This window comes from Miscanthus floridulus, chromosome 10 (genome assembly GCF_019320115.1).
Source record: "Miscanthus floridulus cultivar M001 chromosome 10, ASM1932011v1, whole genome shotgun sequence".
Taxonomy (NCBI): domain Eukaryota; kingdom Viridiplantae; phylum Streptophyta; class Magnoliopsida; order Poales; family Poaceae; genus Miscanthus; species Miscanthus floridulus.
The window spans coordinates 119,940,018-119,957,459 of NC_089589.1; the positions used below are offsets into that span (position 1 = coordinate 119,940,018).

The window sequence follows — 17,442 nt, forward strand, 5'->3', positions numbered from 1 at the left end:
CGAGAAAAGTACTGCAGGTGCGTGCGGACACACGGTCCGAACGTCCGAATGGTATCAAGTTCGTAAATTTTTAATAGCTTCCTTGACTAACAAATTTTATATATTTAGAATTGTAATTTTCTATAGGGGAGTAGCCGTGGTCCGTGGATTGGGCTATTCTACCACACGTCATCTCGTGACGCCACGTCGCCACAGCGCCGCGGCCTGGCCACGGCACGGCACGCCATGATGAGCGAAGCTGGACCTCACATGGTGATGGCTCAACACGCGTCGGTGGTCACCCCACCCAATCCTTCCTCGTGCCGCCCGCCCGCCGCTGCCCCCGCCTTCCTTCTTACCCTGCCCTGCCCTGTCCTGTCCTGTCCGTGTCCCTACTCCCCTGTCCCCGGAGAAGCGAGAGCGAGGAAGGAGCCAAGCAAAGGGGGAGAGAGAATCTTCACAGGGCACTCTCTAGGCAGCGACGGAGTCAGCGCAGCTTCTGTCTCCTTCCCTTTCGCTGGCCGTCGGCATCGGCGTCGGCGCCATCACCACGGCCACGGCGCCGCTCCGTACCGGGTCCGCGGGCCGGCCTCTCGCCACGGGCCCGTCCCGATAAGTCTCCCTCCGCTGCTCTGCTCTGCTCTCGCGTCCGTCCACCTATAAACACACAGACACACAGACAGGGCAAGGGACAGCCGGAATCGCAAGGAACAGCAGCGCCTGCCCTGCCGCCGCGCCGAATCCACCCACGCCCCCACCCCAATCGGGCCGCCCGACACGCTGGGATCTTTCTCATCTTTCTTTCCTTAGCCGATTGGTCAACGCCGCAGATATTATTCTCCTATAATCTCCTTCTCCGCGGTTCTGGAGGTTTCCATAAACCCGTCGCCCCTTCCTTTCTTGCAGGTGAATCCGCCGTTCCCCCTTTTCCTCATCCTTCCTCCTCCTCGTCTCGTCCGGCTCTCCCCGGATCTCGCTTCCCTCGTCGCTTCTCGATTCGTCGCCGGTGGGCGGAGTCGAGGCAATCGGCAAAGGTGGGATTTTGATCTTGTTTCCGGGGCCAGCTGCGTCGCGCGAAGGTTGGATTGTCCAGGGTTTTGTGCCGTTCGTGGGTTACACACGTCTGTCGATCCTTTGCTACTCATGTTTTTCCGTGATATGTACGATTGAGTAGGTCGATTGGTAGACGCTAGAATCGATTTGGGTGCAGCTGGCCTGATAGTATTACTATTTCTTCTTGCGTCGAATGGGATGGGATGGATTGTGTTGTGGTGTTGCCAGACTGAACTGTCTCGAATGTTGTTGGATGGGGATTACGTGGATCGGATTTTGGTGGTGCTCCTGGAGCCAGAGCTTTGCGTCCAAGTCCCAATTTGCAGAAAGATGAAACTTTGTTGTCAACTTTGTGTCTGTCCAAAACGTTCAGTGGAATGACTCGATTTTGTTGGCTGCCATTGATAGGTATCGGCAAGTAGACGAAGCAGTTGCTTCGTTTCGACTTTCCACCTCCATCTGTTGTAAACCGATTTGGGATTTTGGAGGAGGCTTTGGCTGCGCATCTGCATCAGTTCACTTTCTTTGAGCATTCGGTATCAGACCGGGCTTACTGGTTATAGAGTTCTGGTTCAAGGAACCCCTTTCTGAGGTTTCCTTGGACTATGGGAGCTTTCTGTTCATGTCTGCAACCTGATTATTCCGACCACCATGGAAACCAAGCTTCTTCAGCGTTTAGGAACTGCATGTGCCTCAGATGCTTTACCCAGCAGCTGATCAATGCGGTACGTTCTTCTTATCATGGATGCTTGATTCCTTACAGATTGAATTTCGTTCTAGCTAGTGGTGAGCACATTGTAGAGTTGGTGTAAGAAAATAATAGCTGGCATTTTTTAATTCAATTTATCAGTGGGACAAGGTTTGTAATCACTGCACATTGCAAGCTGTGAACTTTATTAACTGTTTCTGTTAAACTTAAATGTGCAATGATATCTTGTGTAAATATTTCAAAGTGAAACGATGCAATGCAGTTTTTACCAGTTACAGAAAAATGATTGAAATTTATTCTGGAATGGATACTTAACAGTGTATGTGGCATACTGTTCTCATTGGTAACATTGTATTTGTTGTTTCAGTGCTTGGCCAAATTAATTGTCATATTGTGCTACATACCGATGTGCTTGGTTAAAAAATTGCATTGCTCTCTAGTAACAACACCTTTTGTCATTAATATATGTATGTTTGGGCGGCTGATAACAAGCATGGGAACTCATACAAAAAAAGTGTTCAATTGTATATACTGATATAAACTCGGATTTGGAATAAATAGCTCATTTAAGTTGAGATGATACAGATGGGAAATGGTTACATATTGATCTCCTCTTTTGTTTTCAGTACACTGTTTTGTTCCGAGCTGGAGCAGTGCATTCTGTTTCTCCAGCTATTGAAGCCACTCCTGTTGATTCAAATGAAAGCTCCTTCGATACGTATCGTTCACCCCCAAGACCTCTGCCCTACGATGATCCACGATTTTCCCCTCCTGCTCGTGACTGGTTAAGGCGTGAGAGCCCAAGCCATTCCCCAGAGGAATCAGAACCACTTAGAGCAAATGATGATGAGGAGGAAATGGAGACACCAAGTAGAATAGACAAGGCAAGTAAAACAAACTACAGCACAAAAATGAAAATCTCCAGCTCTGCTTATGGAGATAAGGTGCCACCAAGGGAACATGGAAATTACTTCAGCTATTTTTCCCCATCTGCTGAAGATGAAGATATCTGCCCAACATGTCTTGAAGGTATTATCGCAGTAATCATTACCTTTTTTTCTCTAGTATCTTTTGCAAAACGCTACAGTAAATTTCCATGACATCGGAACTTTGGTACATGCGAATTAACCGAAAGATGTTCAAAACTATGAGCATTACATTTTTCTCTGTTGTACTTTATAATCACATTCTCACTGTTGTTATATGTTAATGTAACTAAATTGCAGATTATGATTCTGAGAATCCTAGGATAGTAATGCAGTGCTCACACCATTTCCACCTTGGCTGTATTTATGAGTGGATGGAAAGAAGTGAGGCATGCCCTGTTTGTGGAAAGGTAATTTGTTTCTCTCTTTACTCACCTTTATAACTTATAGTTTATTATTGCTGTCACGCATATATCAAGCCCCACACAAAATTTATTTCACCTGTTCTGCTATGAAGCCAGTAACCTGAATTTACTTACAGGAACTGAAGTCACCCGCCTCATATCTGCATTCCAACTTCTTTAAATACATGCTATAAAACAAGCAATAATGCCTTTAGTTTGAATGTTGTGTTATTGGAATTATGTAAAAGTAGGCTGAACTGAAATAAGTCACAAGAAATCTGTACTGTCTGCATTATAAAAGTAGGCTAAAATACATCACAAGGAACGTGGACTGTCTGCATTAGGGATTTGTTTGCAGATAATTTTATTTTGAGTCAGATTTTTAAAACTAAAGAAGTATTAGTAATAGTTTGATGCTTACTGATTGTTGTGTCTGATTTTCATTAAGGGTCCGTTTGGATCCTTTCATTTGGAGGAATTGAAATCTAATTATAGACTATGCTATTTGGCTTGGAATTTGACATTCCACCACTTTCTGAAGTTCACATGTAAGCCTATCTCAAATTCATAGGGTGGGAGATGGAAATTTATTCTATAGATCACCCTGCTATGTTTCTACTTTGCAACTTATAACACGCTCTTTAACTCGCTCCCCTATGGTAGAAATGAACACATAAGTATTTCTCTCGTATAGCCAACAATAATATACAAATATAGTCCATATATAACCATATTAGCTTAATTAATATGTGTCTAAATTGTGATTATTAAAATGAATTCAATTCCATGGATCCAAACGGGGCCTAATTGTAAGCTGGGCCTTTGTTGTCTCAAGTTTCATCAAGAATTAATACTCTAATAAATAAATGTATAATAACTGATGGCAATTGTGATCTATTTTACCATTCCTTCTTCACGGAATGTTATTTTCTTTGATGGACGCTTAATTGACCTCCCACTTTGTAATTCAATGCAGAAGATGGAGTTTGACGAGACAACATAATCCTCTGGCTGGACTCCACCATGGATTAACAACCTTCTCATATGACATTCTGAAAATACAGATGGTCTAGCCCAGCAGGTTCTCTGTAAATACGCCCTGTAAATACTGAATTGGTAGTGGGTTCCTCTTGGCCGTACGAGTGCTCTCCAAATGCTGGAACGGTGCACATAAACATTCTTTTACGATTTCTTTCAAACAGTGGGGAAGGTTGCCCCGTTTGCCCGTCTGTGCCCCTGCCTCTGCCTTGTGGAGGCTTAGAGGTGCCTCGGTTGTCCGGTGATAGTTTCATCGGAAAGCTGTAAATTAACGACCTACGCTCGTATAATCATTTGGAGTCCCGTGGTTCTGGATGTTCTTGCAATAATAACTATTTGGCTTCAGAGACTGAGATGCTGGCATTGTAGCGGTGTTCGTCTGATCAACGTTTGTTTCTGTGGTGTCGCTAATTGTGATTCATGGCCACATATGAAGAGTTATTACACTTGGTGATACTCCAGGCTCAGGGTAACCCCCATTTTCTGAGGCTCAGGGGACCACATTTTTTGTCACCTTCCACGGTTCGTCCTATCCTATCCATGTGGTGTTGAAGACTTGAAAGTCCATGGGTTGATTCTGAAGCTGGTTTGCGTTATTTGTAAGCAAATGCGGTCCTTCAGTTGCTCCATCCTTTTTGAACCGAGAAGATACTTTTGTTCCCAGCATGAGGTGGTTTTATCAAGCAAAATGTTGAGGTCAAGTTGTGCTAAACTTTGGACTGTGCAGTAGTGAGGTGCTGTAGGCCATATAGAATTCTGCTTGCAGGTGCTTTGTGGCATCTTATTTCACAAGAGAATAGGAAGGATATAAAAAGTTCTGGAACCTGAGATGGTCCATCCATTTGGGCAGGTTCTGCACCTGTAGTATTCAAGCGTGATGAACAAATGCAAATAAGATGTTCTGCACCTGTAGTAGTCAAGCGTAAACCTGTGAAATGGTAGATGGACACGTGCCAATTTCAAGCGTAAACAGAATCTGGACCATTAGTATTGGGAACACTTCACACGTGTTCTGAACTTCAGATGAACACATGTTCTGAACTTGTGATGAACACATGTTCTGAACTTGTGATGAACAGATGCAACAACAAGCAGGACAAAGTCAGTTTTTGACACACACACGTACAGGTACTGATGAGACGACCGATTCCAATGAAATTGCAGAGATAGAGATACACATGAACATTTCTAAATCACAGAGATACACATGAACATTTCTCCTTGGAAATTAACGGCACGTCACGGCACATCCAGCAGGTTACGATGAACTAGTAAAAATCATGCTTTGCCAAAGCAAGCGGCGCTCTAGATGGAGCTCTGCTCCGCAGTCTGAACTGAGAAGGTGGCCATCACACATCACTTGCTACCGGGGGGCCCGCCGCCGAAGAGGTAGCCGAGCGACGACCCGCCGCCCGGCGCGGCGTGCACCTTGGTCGACGGGCGGTCCTGTGAGTCACGCCGTGGCGGATAACGATGTCAGGAGCGCAGAGGCAAAAGGGGACGACGACGACAGAAGAAGAAGAGGAATAGCTAGCTGCAAGGCGGCGACTGACTGACCGTGAGGAAGTTGCCGCAGTTCTGCCCCTGCGCCCGGAAGTAGTTGTTGGTCTGGCTGCCGCGGACGCCGGCCGGGATCCCCTTCTGCTTCTCGCCGTCTGCGGCCGCCGGTGGCGCCGCCGCCGCCGCAGACGCAGGCTGCTGCGCCCTCTGCTCCGCCGCGGCGGCCGGCTTGGCGGGCGCCGCGGCGGGCTCGTCGCCACCGCCGCCGAAGAGGTAGCTCAGCGAGCTCTGCCCGCCCCCGTAGCTGACGCCCCGTCCACGGCCCATCTCCACGCTCCGCGCCACTCGACTACTTCTCCGCTAGCCGGCGAAAGGAAGCTGCTTTGCTTACAGTGCCACCTTGCATCGCCGGAGGCTGGTGTCGCTATTAATAGCGGCGCGCCGCGCGGCCGCGGGGGCGGGTGCACCGCATCGCGGCCGTTGGTCTCGGGGCGCCCGCGGATCGGACGGCGAGGACCCGCGTCGGCGTCGGTGCGCGGGTGTGTGGGGCCCGCGCGGGCGGCGGTTCGGAAATTTCCGGTTGGCGGCGCGTCGCCATGATGATTGGGAAAATGATGGAGGGGTGTTTCCGTGGGCCCCATCGGGTGACTCGCTCACTGACCGTCTGACCGACCGACCACTGGTGAGATCAAGAGAGAGAGGAACGTTTCCTCCGCACATTCAATTCGCGAGCGAATTTTTCACAAATCGTACGAAACGCCTGAGGATTTGGATTTCAAATCTCTTTCGCTCAAAGCAAAGCCTGTCGGCAGCATTTTTGAATTTTGATAGCTCGTGGTCGTGGGGTGAAGCCATATTCTGGCTTCTTTTGCCAAAGAAACGCTTATGTTCAAGCGTTTTTTTTAAGTAGCTGCACCTGATGTTGCCTCTTAAATTTGTGTTTTGCCAAAGAAACGCTTATGTTCAAAGTTATTTATCAAGAAGCGAAAACGACGTATATTTACAAACGGAGCGAGTAGCTGACGAGGAAGCAGGCCACAATTGGTGGCTGACAGCTTGTGGTTGGAGAAAGCACCGGAGGCCACAAGTTGGGGAAAGGGACGTCCCATCTGCTGCTCCACTGCAGCAGCTAGCTACCTGATATATGTCCCTGTCTATCTATTGCGATCACAAGGTTCCGAGAGTTAGGTATTCTATCTATGGCAAAAAAGAATAAAAGATGAGAGGGAGAGAAAGAAAGAAAGGTACTCCATCTGTCCTAAAATATCCATCGCTTTTGCTTTCTGAAAAATAATTTTAATAAAATATATATTAAAAAATATTAATATTTATGATACATAATTAGTATCATCGAAAAGATCTTTGAATCTAATTTTTTAATAAATTTATTTAGAAATACAAATGTTGTTAGTATTTTTTACAAATTAAATTAAACTTGTGGTATGAAAATCAAAAACGACAATTAAATCGGGACAAAGAGAGTAGATTGGATAGGAAAAGGCACTAAGGCCAGCCACCTAGGCTCGGATTCCGCGTGGAGGAAAGAGAGCATGGGTTGGTGGTTTCGTAGTCCATCAGAGGTGCCTGAGCCTGTGGTCCCGCTGTTGTGCTGGGTGTGCAGGCGAAGCAGTACCCCTACTTCTGCTGCGTTGGGACAATAGGGCCTTGTTTAGATGACCCCTAAATTTCAAGTTTTTTCACTCTCTCTTTATCATATTAATTTTTAGTCGCTTGCATAGAGTATTAAATGTAGGTAAAAAAAAATAACTAATTGCACAGTTTAGTTGGAAATCACGAGATAAATCTTTTGAGCCTAGTTGGTCCACGATTGGACAATATTTATCAAATAAGACGAAAATGGTACTATTCATCGAGTTGCAAAAAGTTGCAATCTAAACATGGCCTAGCTGCTCCACTTGTTCCAAGCCTATCTTGAGTGGTCTGCGTTGGTCCTGCTCTAAGCATTAGGTCAGATGGAGGAATCCATGGCTTAATGGTCCTGACTATTAGCAGAACCATGGTCTTGTTTAGATCACCTCCAAATTTCAAGTTTTTTCACTCTCTCTCCATCACATCAATTTTTAGCCGTTTGTATGGAGCATTAAATGTGGGTAAAAAAAATAACTAATTGTACATTTTAGTTCGAAATCACGAGATGAATCTTTTGAGCTTAGTTGGTCCACGATTGGACAATATTTACCAAATAAGACGAAAGTGCTACTATTTATCAGGTTGAAATTTTTTGCAATCTAAACATGGCCCATGCTTTGTGATGGCGACTGGGAACATATCAGTTGCATGATTTGTTCGTGGAATGGTATTGTTCTGCAATAAGGTAACCTCTGTCGGTGTATCCTACCGTGTTAGTGCCTGTACTTTATTCAGTGGTGTGCATCCTCGCAGTGCTGTATTTTCTTCTACCTGATCGCTTCTGCCTTTACGCGAACAAAAAAGAAAAGAACACTCTTTCAAAAAGAAAAGAAGAGAAGAAAGAAAAGAAGATACCTTAATAAAGCATCGAGATTGAATGGAATCGTTTTTGCGAATAGTTCGGTTTCAAAAGGTCGATAGTCTGTTTCCTAATAGAAATATTATGGGAAATCAACGAAGGCTTCAAATAGCAACAGACATAGCAAAGTCAGCATTCTTGGTTAAATTTAAGACATGCACTATTTGACAGACTAGTCAACAATACTTGCCAAAACAAAGGTGTCAATCAGGCATTCAGCACTTAATAAACTGTGATGTAATTCATTACTCACATACTCAACAATTGCTTAGAGGATACTTCACTGACAACATCGGAACACAACCACCACATCTGTGGTTCAGGACCATGCAAATACAGTGGGGAAAAAAATAAAAATATACTTTACAACCAGATAATTCAATTAACTCCAAGAATTGCTAGTGAAACCTACAGCTTCAAATGTGGCCGCAATTGTTTAGCCACTCAGCACCAAGAATGCAAGGTTCATAAGTTGCGGTAAAGTAATCAATTTATGGCAACTTCGTGATCAGCTCTTGAAAATAAAAAACCACCCAGTCAGCTTCTGCTGCGACTGGCTCTCTCATCTGAACACCAGCGTAACAGATGAACAAGTCTGCTCCGCCAGGTTGCCGAGCCTGCAAAGACATGGGTGAATTAATGTAACTGTATATAGTATTTTTATTTTGGTACAGTATTGTAAATAAAATTTCTATACACTGATATATCAGAGAAGTTCTGTATCATTAAGCTGAAATATTCACTAAAGAACAGCTGCCAGATGTTACTAGCCTCAATGCAAACCAATTTCTTTCGACAGGCCTTAAGCAAAATTAACTCTTTGGCCCACTCATATCCTGATAAATTATATTTTTGCAGAAGTTACCTATTATTTCTATCTCACTCTACATGAACAAGAGAAACAACATTACAAAATTTGAGTGACAAACACAAACAGTAAGAAAGGTTTGCATTCCTCATTAATCGAATCAGCCAGGAAGCACCCATATCATTACAAAAATGAAGTTAGTGTCAACAACTACTGGTTACCCAATAAGACATATTCATGCTCATAACTTCATATCTATTGTCAGGATAGAAGTTTTAAAGGCATTATCCAGCCATATACCTCCAGATCAGTTGCACCATCACCAATCATAACAACTATCTTGTAGCCACGGTCCTGAACAGAAACAAATGTTAGCACACTAGTAAGAAGTAAAAGGCTGCAACCAAAAGATATACAGTTTAACTAGACCTTTTTTATTTGCTGCACTGCTTTTGCTTTACCGCCACTGCGTGAAGTGGGCTCTGCGGGATCAAATCCAGCATACTCCCCCGAAGTGCCAAATAACAATTGGTTTGCAATGATGTTTTCAGGAGGAATACCAAGCTCAAATGCCACAGGCTGGAAACAAGGCAAACATAAAAGTGATGATTGTGGGCCAGTCAATGATAACCCATTATATATACATGTGAGAATCACTTGCATATTACATTGATCACATTGGCAACTGAAAATAAAGTATGGTTTAAAGAAATTGTACTTTTTGGATCTTGTATGAGAAGTTACATCCCTATTTATGATTGCAACTGATAATGTAGGTCTATCTTAAACTACAGATACATTAAAATACAGTTTGCTCCATCATCAGAATATAACGAGCATACAAATTCGACTACAAGCCAACACAAATGAATCATGCTATCATATTACAGGACCTACCTTGATCATTTGTCGGAAGCCTCCTGACACAAGGAACACATCAATATTATTGGATTTTAGCTTCTTAACCAAATCAGCCATTCCAGGAGAAATCCTGCAAACCAAAAGACAGTTATATTAATAATCTTGTGAGTGGACCAAGAAATTGTCCAATGCTGGTTTGTAAGTAGAAACACAATAGTTAACTCTATTGCAGTGCGGGGAAAACAATGTTGAGTGAGTTCTCTCTTGGTTTTTATACTGTATTTCGAGAAATCTTAGGGCACTACAACAAAAGTCATAAGGCAAATTGGCCAAAATGATAATGCTGTGGTTGGCTGTACAAATTTGAAGTACTAACTCTACTTACTTTTTGTCTTGCCACAAAATGAGAAACTTGGACAGTCAATTATTGTTACTAATTACTTTTTCTATGTATAAGGGTAGAAACAGCAAAGGGATAAACACCTATAGCACATACCCATTATTTTGAAAAGGTAAATAGCAGAGGTGCAGAATCCAAATAGATAAAAAAAAAAGGAAGGCAAAGCAATGGCGTTAAAATAGTGGTTATCATACAGACTAACATGAAGTTTCGAATAAGGTGAGCTTACCTTGGTGGCCTCTTCTTCAGGCACTCCTCCACCTGGGAGAGAGAAGGCTTGATTAAAGACAGCCTGGCTGCCAGCGCCTCCTCAAATGGAACAGTCCCTGTCATGGCCCTGAGAACATTAAGCAAGGTTAGTTCTTCCCACAAAATCAACAGCCCAGATGACTCAATCTACACAATGGAGAATTTACTTTGCTGTCCATTCAGCAACAGCTTTCCCTGCCCCGCAGAAATCAGCAAGCTCGTCAATGCCCTCATCCAGGATGACGGTGCTATCAACATCGAAACATACCGCATCAGCACTGCGCAATGTCTCGACAGCCCCTGTAAACATGCAGGCAAGCAAAAAAGAATGTTACTCCCAAGTCACTCACAGTGCAGTTAAGGAATCTGACGTGGACACTGATGAGCCGCGTGGTAGACTATCCTAATTAAACATCGTTTGGAAGGCTTCCAATCCAAATAAGAGAAAAATGAAGAACCTTTGCAAGGCAGGCTATTGGCCAGATCCGCGGAGGACCCGTCCTTAGAGACCTCCAGTGCTGCTGCCAGCAAAGGACGGCTCTTACAAAGTTTGGCACAACAGAACAGTGGGCTTGTAAATCGAACTGTCACTTGTGATTGTGAAGCCGGTGGTGGTGCCCGGGTGGACGACGACCGTGGAAGTGACGGTGAACTCCTCAGACCGGCGCGCAAGCAGATGAGGTCGGCCATACCATGCGCACCTGCAAATCAGACAAGGCGACCTGAAGTTGGAATGACAGCAGGATAGGTTGGGCCCTGAAAGCTCTAACTGGCACAAAGCATCGAACACCTCACGCGCGTGCGGCTGCAACCAAACGCACGGAGCGGAAATCTCCCCGCTTGAACAGTGAAATTGAAAATCCACAGGGGAGTAGTCTGGAGAGGAAATACTAGGACAAAGAACGGATCATGAGCTCACCTGCGTCAGGAGATTTGAAGCGAAGGGGCGAACGCGGGCCGACGCTGTTCCTGCTGCCCGAAATCCCAGACCAACTGCTGGTGGTGTCAACTGGCAATTGTGCCATCAGTTGTTGTTGCCCAGGGCCCACTCACCCACCCACCCCACACGGCCACACCAACCCGCGGCGGGTCCCAGAGAACAGATGTGGGCTCACAAATCACAATACTATCTCTGGAATTATCCCGGAATTATCCCCCGCGCCGGCGCCGGCACGGAGTTGACAGGAGGATGCTAGGGATAATTCCAGCGATAGTATTGTGATTTGCGCGAGGGGGAAGGAGGCGGCGGCGGGCGGTGGGAGTCCACAGCGGCGCGCATCCGCATGGGTGGCCAGGTGGGTGGGCATCCATTGCAATCGATGGCCCAGCGTCCCAGCCCAAGAACCAGACGCGGGGTGACTTTTCTTACTTCGCCGCATTGACTCGACGGTGCTGGCCGATGATTTGGCCGGTTTGGGTTCTTCCGTGCCCCGCTTCTCCTCGCCACCACTTTACGCCGGGCTCCTCTGCATTCCCTGTTCTGCCCTCTCCGCGCCGCTGAGCAAGAAGGTGGTGGAGGTTTCACTCGTCGCCAGCTCGCCGAGGCTGCGGGTCTGCTGGTCAGATCCCGGGTACGGAGGCAGCGGAACGTCGTCGGGAGGCTCTGCCTACACGAAGGCCTGGGTAATTCCTTTTCGCCATCCTCGATTGCTGTAGTCTGATCGGGAAAATTTGGGGTCTTGAGGTATTCAGTCTTCTGAAATTACACTGCAGGAATCATCGAGGCAACTGCGGTCTGTGGGGAGGGGAAACCGTCAGCTGCTCTCTGTTGCGTGATGTGCGCGCTTTGATAAGCTCCTAGTTTGTCTCCAAGTTGGCACATACCTGAAATTACTGGCAGCTTCAGCCAAGTGCTAGACAATTGGTAGCTCAATTCTTGGTTCTCATATAACAGTACACAACATCCTGACAGTTCACTGAAGCTCTATTTGATTATTTCTGACGGCATAGCTTGTTTGGATGCCTGAGATATCTGAAAGTAATTGCAGAGCAACAAGCCGTTACCCATTGGCAGTTCATTGACTCTTTGCAATAACACAGCGAGAGATGGATGGGTTCATGGCGAGTGCGGCCACGGGGGTGATGAGCTCCCTTCTCGCCAAGCTGGGCGAGCTGCTCGGGGAGGACTACAAGATGCAGAGGGGCATGAGGCGCGAGATAGCGTTCCACAAGGATGAGCTGAGCAGCATGAATGTGCTGCTCGAGAGGCTAGCTGACTCGGAGACGCTTGATCCGCAGACGAAGGAGTGGAGGGACCAGGTGAGGGAGATGAGCTACGACATTGAGGATTGCATTGACGATTACATGCGCCAGCTGCAGAATGAGCCACAGAGGCACAGTGGGATCACTGGATTCTTCTTTGGGTATGTCCAGAAAGTGAAGGATCTTGTTACCCGCCATGAGATTGCCGAGCAGATTCAGGAGCTCCAGGCTCGAATTGTTGAGGCGAGCCACAGAAGGAAGAGGTACAAGATTGATGACACAGTTAATTTTGGTGGCATCAATGTGATCCCTGTGGACCGTCGGTTGCCAGCACTCTATGCAGAATTGGGTGGCCTTGTTGGTATCAGTGTTCCCAGAGATGAGGTCATCAAGCTAGTTGATGATGGCGTGCAGGGGGTCAAGGTGGTGTCTATTGTGGGTTGTGGAGGATTAGGAAAGACTACAGTTGCAAATCAAGTTTACAAAAACATTGCTGAGAAATTTGATTGCCAAGCTTTTGTGTCGTTGTCCCAAAATCCTGATATGGTGATCATATTTCGGTCCATACTGTCTCAAGTCAAGAAGGATGAGGGTGATAGCACCAGCTCACGTGACAAGGAACTTCTCATTAGTGAATTGAGGGATTTCCTAAAAGACAAGAGGTATCTTAAATTTATCTACACTAGCCTGGAATACTGTTTAACCTTGTTTGTTTACAGAAATTCTCTTTATATATTTTTTCTGTTAGTTAATGTTTTTATTATTTATACGTGCATTGAGGCATTGTTTCAAGTCACCACCTTATAGAAATTACCTTTTCTTATTATTATGTCACAGACTGAATATTAATCCATACATCAAACTGTTAAGATTCTCCTGGAATCAATACCCGTCTTAACAGGAATTAAAAAAAAAAACACTAGAAATTAACTTGTCCATAACGTATTACATTAGGACTCTTAAAGTTAAAGGTGAGATATGAGGCTTTTTCTCGCACTTTGCACAATATAGTGTGCATATATCAATCTACAGGTTTCAACTGATTCATAACTCTATCTCATATTTAGGTATCTTATTGTAATTGATGACGTATGGAGCACCCAAGCATGGAAGACGATTAAATTTGCTTTGGTTGAGAATACTTGTGGCAGTAGAATAATAGTGACAACAAGAATTGGTACTATTGCCAAATCTTGTTCATCCCCATTCCATGATCTCATATTTGAATTAAGGGTGCTAAGTGAAGATGACTCCAAAAGGCTATTCTTTAGAAGAATTTTTGGCTCTGAGGACAAGTGCCCTCACCAGCTAAAAGAGGTTTCGGTTGAAATAATTAAGAAGTGTGGTGGTTTACCATTGGCAATTATTACTATGGCTAGTTTGTTGACTACTAAATCATATACCAGAGCTGACTGGTTGAAGGTCTGTGATTCAATTGGTTCCGGGCTTGAGAAAAATTCTGATGTGGAGGAAATGAACATGATATTATCTCTGAGTTATAATCACCTTCCTCATCATTTAAAGACTTGTTTATTGTATCTAAGTATGTTTCCAGAAGATTATGTGATCAAGAGGGATTATTTGGTAAGAAGGTGGATAGCAGAAGGATTCGTTAGTGCACATGGTAGAAGAAATTTGGAGGATGAAGATGAATGCTATTTTAATGAACTTATCAACAGAAGCTTAATACAACCGGTAGATTTCCAGTATGATGGTAGAGTATATGCATGCCAGGTTCATGATATGATTCTTGATCTCATTACATGTAAGGCAGTTGAAGAAAATTTTGTAACTGTTGTTACTAATAGAAAACAAATGTTGCCCTCACATGGCTAGGTCCACCGACTCTCACTTGAATACCATGATCTTGAGAATTTAAGAGCAAATCCCATTGTTACTACTCATGTTCGGTCCCTGAACATATTTAGATACTCTGAAGGAATGCTTCCTCTTTCAGGCTTTCACTCCCTAAGAGTGCTTGATCTTGATGGTAATGAGAATTTGGAAAACTGTTATCTGGAAGATATAGGGAAGTTATTTCAGTTGCGATACCTACGGATTAAGTCAAGTAATATTACACTTCCAGAAATGATAGGAGAGCTTCAGTGTTTGGTCATACTGGATCTTCTGAATTGTCTTAATCTAGGTGAATTGCCTACAAGTATTGTTGAACTTCGGCACTTGAAATGGTTAATTGTTCCTCGAATGAACTTGCCAGATGGAGTTGGGAACATGCAAGTGCTAGAGTTTATTTCACTTATAGTTGTTGACTACACTACATCAACATCCTTATTGCAAGAGCTGGGCAGCTTGACCAAATTGAGAACTCTTGAGTTGGATTGGCGCATCAATCCCCTGCACAGGGATAAAAAAACTTATGAGGATAATTTTGTTTCTTCACTTGGCAAACTAGGCAGTTCGAACCTTCGATATTTAACACTCATCAGTCCATGGCCACTAGACTTCTTGTTGGAACCTTGGTCCCCAACTCCACATCTCCTTCAGGAGTTAGTGATCAAAGGATGGCATCTCAGCAAGATTCCGGTGTGGATGGTCTTGCTAACCAACCTCACCTACCTGGATGTTGAAGTTAAAGTTAGACAGGAAACTCTCCAGATCCTTGGAGATTTCCCTGCCTTACAATTCCTGAAATTGTGCTCAAATGCAGCAGGATCTGAGGTAAGGTGCCTTGTCGTCAGCAACAATGAATTCCGATGTTTGAAGAAGTTCAGTTTTGTTGGTTGGGTAAATATGATGTTCAAAGAAGGAGCAGTTCCAGTGCTTGAAACTCTTGAATTTCAAATCATAGTGCATGAGGTGCAGACTCCATGCAGATTTGGTCCTCCAGATTTCGGCATCAGCCACCTCTCCGCCCTCAGGAATATTGTTGTCAATGTTCACTGCGAAGGTTCAAGAGTTAAAGAAGTGGAGGCACTAGAGGCTGCTATCCGGAGTGCAGCCAGTATGCTTCCTAATTATCCTACACTAGCTTTGCACAGATTTCTTGAGTCAGAACTGGTAAAAGAATGACACAGTAATGGAGAAGCAGAGCCATGAGGAGGACAAGAAGCAGCTAATAATAAGCGTAGCCTAGTTCAGCTCCCAAGTGTCTTAAGGTATGGACTATAGTTCTTTTGCAAGTAATTGGCTACCATATACACCGGATTTAGTTGTTATGTGTTGCCTTTAGGGCTTCTCCAGTGGCAAGCCAAAAGGGACTCATGAGTCCTAGCTAGACCACCATGAATCGATTCATACCACTGCACTAATCGACTCAAAGAAGGAGAGAGAAGTCGACTCATATTCTTGCATCGGTTCATCGCGATTAAAAAAATCAGAATAGAGAGAGACACACACGGCCAGGTTGCACGAGGAGTCGACTCACCACTAGAGAAAGCAAGAGTCGACTCAAGAAAACGTACTTGTGTCAGCTTTTTTTCATGGTGAGTGGACTCACCACTTATAATGCAAAAAATGCCCATTGTCTGAAGCTTGACGATTTGGAGTCTACTTCAAAGATGAATGTTACCTTTTGCCTCTTCATGCATGCATGCACACGCTTGGGGGTAAATGCCCCTGCCATCAGCCCTTTGGGACATGTGGACATACACATGCACAGGTAGAATTGTTTTTGGTTGAATAGAGGATTGCATTAACTTGTTTCGCAAAACGTCATCTAATAGAGAACAGGGGGTGTAGATACCTTCACAGAGTTTAGTGGTAGCCGTAATAATGCACACTTTAATAGACCAGCCCATATTGCGTACTTCCTCTTATTGTTAATGCGTTTCCTTTCAGGAATTGAGTCTTGAAGGCCTACATTTTATATTCAATTTCAATATTCTGTTCTTTTCTTGAAAACAAATCACAATATTTTGAAACATCCTTCACGAAGCGTTCTGATGAACTCGACAGTAGCCTAATCAGAGGTAGCAGTTATTCTAGTTGCGCTTATTGTCTTTTGGAAGCAGCATTGTGAGCACTGACCGTTTTCTTTTTCCTATTAGGCAATGCTCTCCTGCAGATCTTGATGTGGCAAAGACGAGCTCGGTCTATAAATCTGTAGCTGCAGGGTGAAGTAGAAGAGTCCGGAAAGCAGATAGGCAGACGTGACCTGAACTCAAGACTGTTTTGTTGAATCATTCAAGAGGGGACGGGAGCAGCCAGCAGATCCTACTATATTACAATAAGACATACAGTTTTTTGCAGGAGTTCCTACTACTTTTTATAAAGCTATTCTTTATAAATTTTCCTAGGCGAATAGTTTTGTCCGTCGTTTGCACGTACAGTCAAAATTATTGCTTCAAATTAACCAAAATTTCCTCATCTTTGTCAAGAAAATGTAAACAAGGAAGCAATCTTGCTCTGTTTCTTCTGCCCCTCTTGTACTAAATGGGCTTTATCATTGGGCTGCCTGTGAAAGGCCAAGGCTGGACGGCCTTTAGGCCTACTTCAGCCCATGCAGCAGGATGAAATTGGGCTGCTTCTCTCTCGACTCTCGAGGGGACCATTAGCCATCAAGATAAAAACGTGAGTGTGCATTATTTTATTTTATTTTTTCTTTTGCCTCTTCCTTTTCATGATCGAATAACCTCTACACTGGATTTCGATCATGGACTGGAGTTGTAAAAAGCTTTAGAACGAAACTCTGATCACTGACGTGAATGCATAGAGGAAGTACCGCACCTCATTTTAAGGATAAAATGAGATGTATAATCTTATATACACCTATAGATCACTCACACACATAAGCCAATAAATTATGAATAATATCATCATAAGTGTTTATTACATTACGAATAAT

General features: G+C 44.2%; 3 protein-coding genes and 1 pseudogene across 6 annotated transcripts; 2 read left to right on the forward strand and 2 right to left on the reverse strand.

Moving 5' to 3' along the window:
- Nucleotides 1-360: 360 nt before the first annotated feature.
- On the forward strand, nt 361-4,459 carry LOC136487059 (E3 ubiquitin-protein ligase At3g02290-like). 3 transcript variants are annotated; one of them, XM_066484179.1, is made up of 6 exons: nt 361-796; nt 886-1,013; nt 1,441-1,757; nt 2,368-2,770; nt 2,968-3,077; nt 4,048-4,459. In XM_066484179.1, the coding sequence occupies exons 3-6, from the start codon at nt 1,638-1,640 to the stop codon at nt 4,072-4,074; spliced, it is 660 nt and encodes a 219-aa protein (XP_066340276.1). In that variant the 5' UTR covers nt 361-796; nt 886-1,013; nt 1,441-1,637; the 3' UTR covers nt 4,075-4,459. The 3 variants fall into 3 exon arrangements, with proteins under 3 accessions (XP_066340276.1, XP_066340274.1, XP_066340275.1); XM_066484177.1 differs by having other exon boundaries at nt 361-1,013; XM_066484178.1 differs by lacking the exon at nt 886-1,013 and having other exon boundaries at nt 361-885.
- A 785-nt stretch (nt 4,460-5,244) lies between these two features.
- LOC136487061 (protein SPIRAL1-like 2) lies at nt 5,245-6,021 on the reverse strand. The gene is made up of 2 exons (XM_066484180.1): nt 5,667-6,021; nt 5,245-5,555 (listed from the first exon to the last, which is right to left on the reverse strand). The coding sequence occupies exons 1-2, from the start codon at nt 5,934-5,936 to the stop codon at nt 5,466-5,468; spliced, it is 360 nt and encodes a 119-aa protein (XP_066340277.1). The 5' UTR covers nt 5,937-6,021; the 3' UTR covers nt 5,245-5,465.
- A 2,283-nt stretch (nt 6,022-8,304) lies between these two features.
- LOC136487064 (phosphoserine phosphatase, chloroplastic-like) lies at nt 8,305-11,575 on the reverse strand. Of its 2 annotated transcripts, none has more exons than XM_066484182.1 (8): nt 11,356-11,575; nt 10,895-11,137; nt 10,604-10,736; nt 10,417-10,524; nt 9,824-9,917; nt 9,356-9,505; nt 9,227-9,280; nt 8,305-8,735 (listed from the first exon to the last, which is right to left on the reverse strand). In XM_066484182.1, exons 1-8 carry the CDS (start codon nt 11,459-11,461, stop codon nt 8,610-8,612), a joined length of 1,014 nt encoding a protein of 337 aa, XP_066340279.1. In that variant the 5' UTR covers nt 11,462-11,575; the 3' UTR covers nt 8,305-8,609. The 2 variants fall into 2 exon arrangements, with proteins under 2 accessions (XP_066340279.1, XP_066340280.1); XM_066484183.1 differs by having other exon boundaries at nt 11,227-11,364.
- Nucleotides 11,576-11,594: 19 nt separating this feature from the next.
- On the forward strand, nt 11,595-16,964 carry LOC136487063 (disease resistance protein RGA5-like; annotated as a pseudogene).
- Nucleotides 16,965-17,442: the final 478 nt, after the last annotated feature.

Bases quoted from the DNA above. Each gene is read 5' to 3' on its own strand.
- LOC136487061 (XM_066484180.1), bottom strand. From the start codon at position 5,936: ATGGGCCGTGGACGGGGCGTCAGCTACGGGGGCGGGCAGAGCTCGCTG. The intron at 5,556-5,666 runs GTCAGTCAGTCG...CGTGACTCACAG, and splicing joins ACTGCGGCAACTTCCTCACG to GACCGCCCGTCGACCAAGGT.
- LOC136487059 (XM_066484177.1), top strand. From the start codon at position 1,638: ATGGGAGCTTTCTGTTCATGTCTGCAACCTGATTATTCCGACCACCAT. The intron at 1,758-2,367 runs GTACGTTCTTCT...TTTTGTTTTCAG, and splicing joins CCCAGCAGCTGATCAATGCG to TACACTGTTTTGTTCCGAGC. The intron at 2,771-2,967 runs GTATTATCGCAG...ACTAAATTGCAG, and splicing joins CTGCCCAACATGTCTTGAAG to ATTATGATTCTGAGAATCCT.
- LOC136487064 (XM_066484182.1), bottom strand. From the start codon at position 11,461: ATGGCACAATTGCCAGTTGACACCACCAGCAGTTGGTCTGGGATTTCG. The intron at 10,737-10,894 runs GTTCTTCATTTT...GCATGTTTACAG, and splicing joins CAATAGCCTGCCTTGCAAAG to GGGCTGTCGAGACATTGCGC. The intron at 9,918-10,416 runs GTAAGCTCACCT...TTTGGTTTGCAG, and splicing joins CTGAAGAAGAGGCCACCAAG to GATTTCTCCTGGAATGGCTG.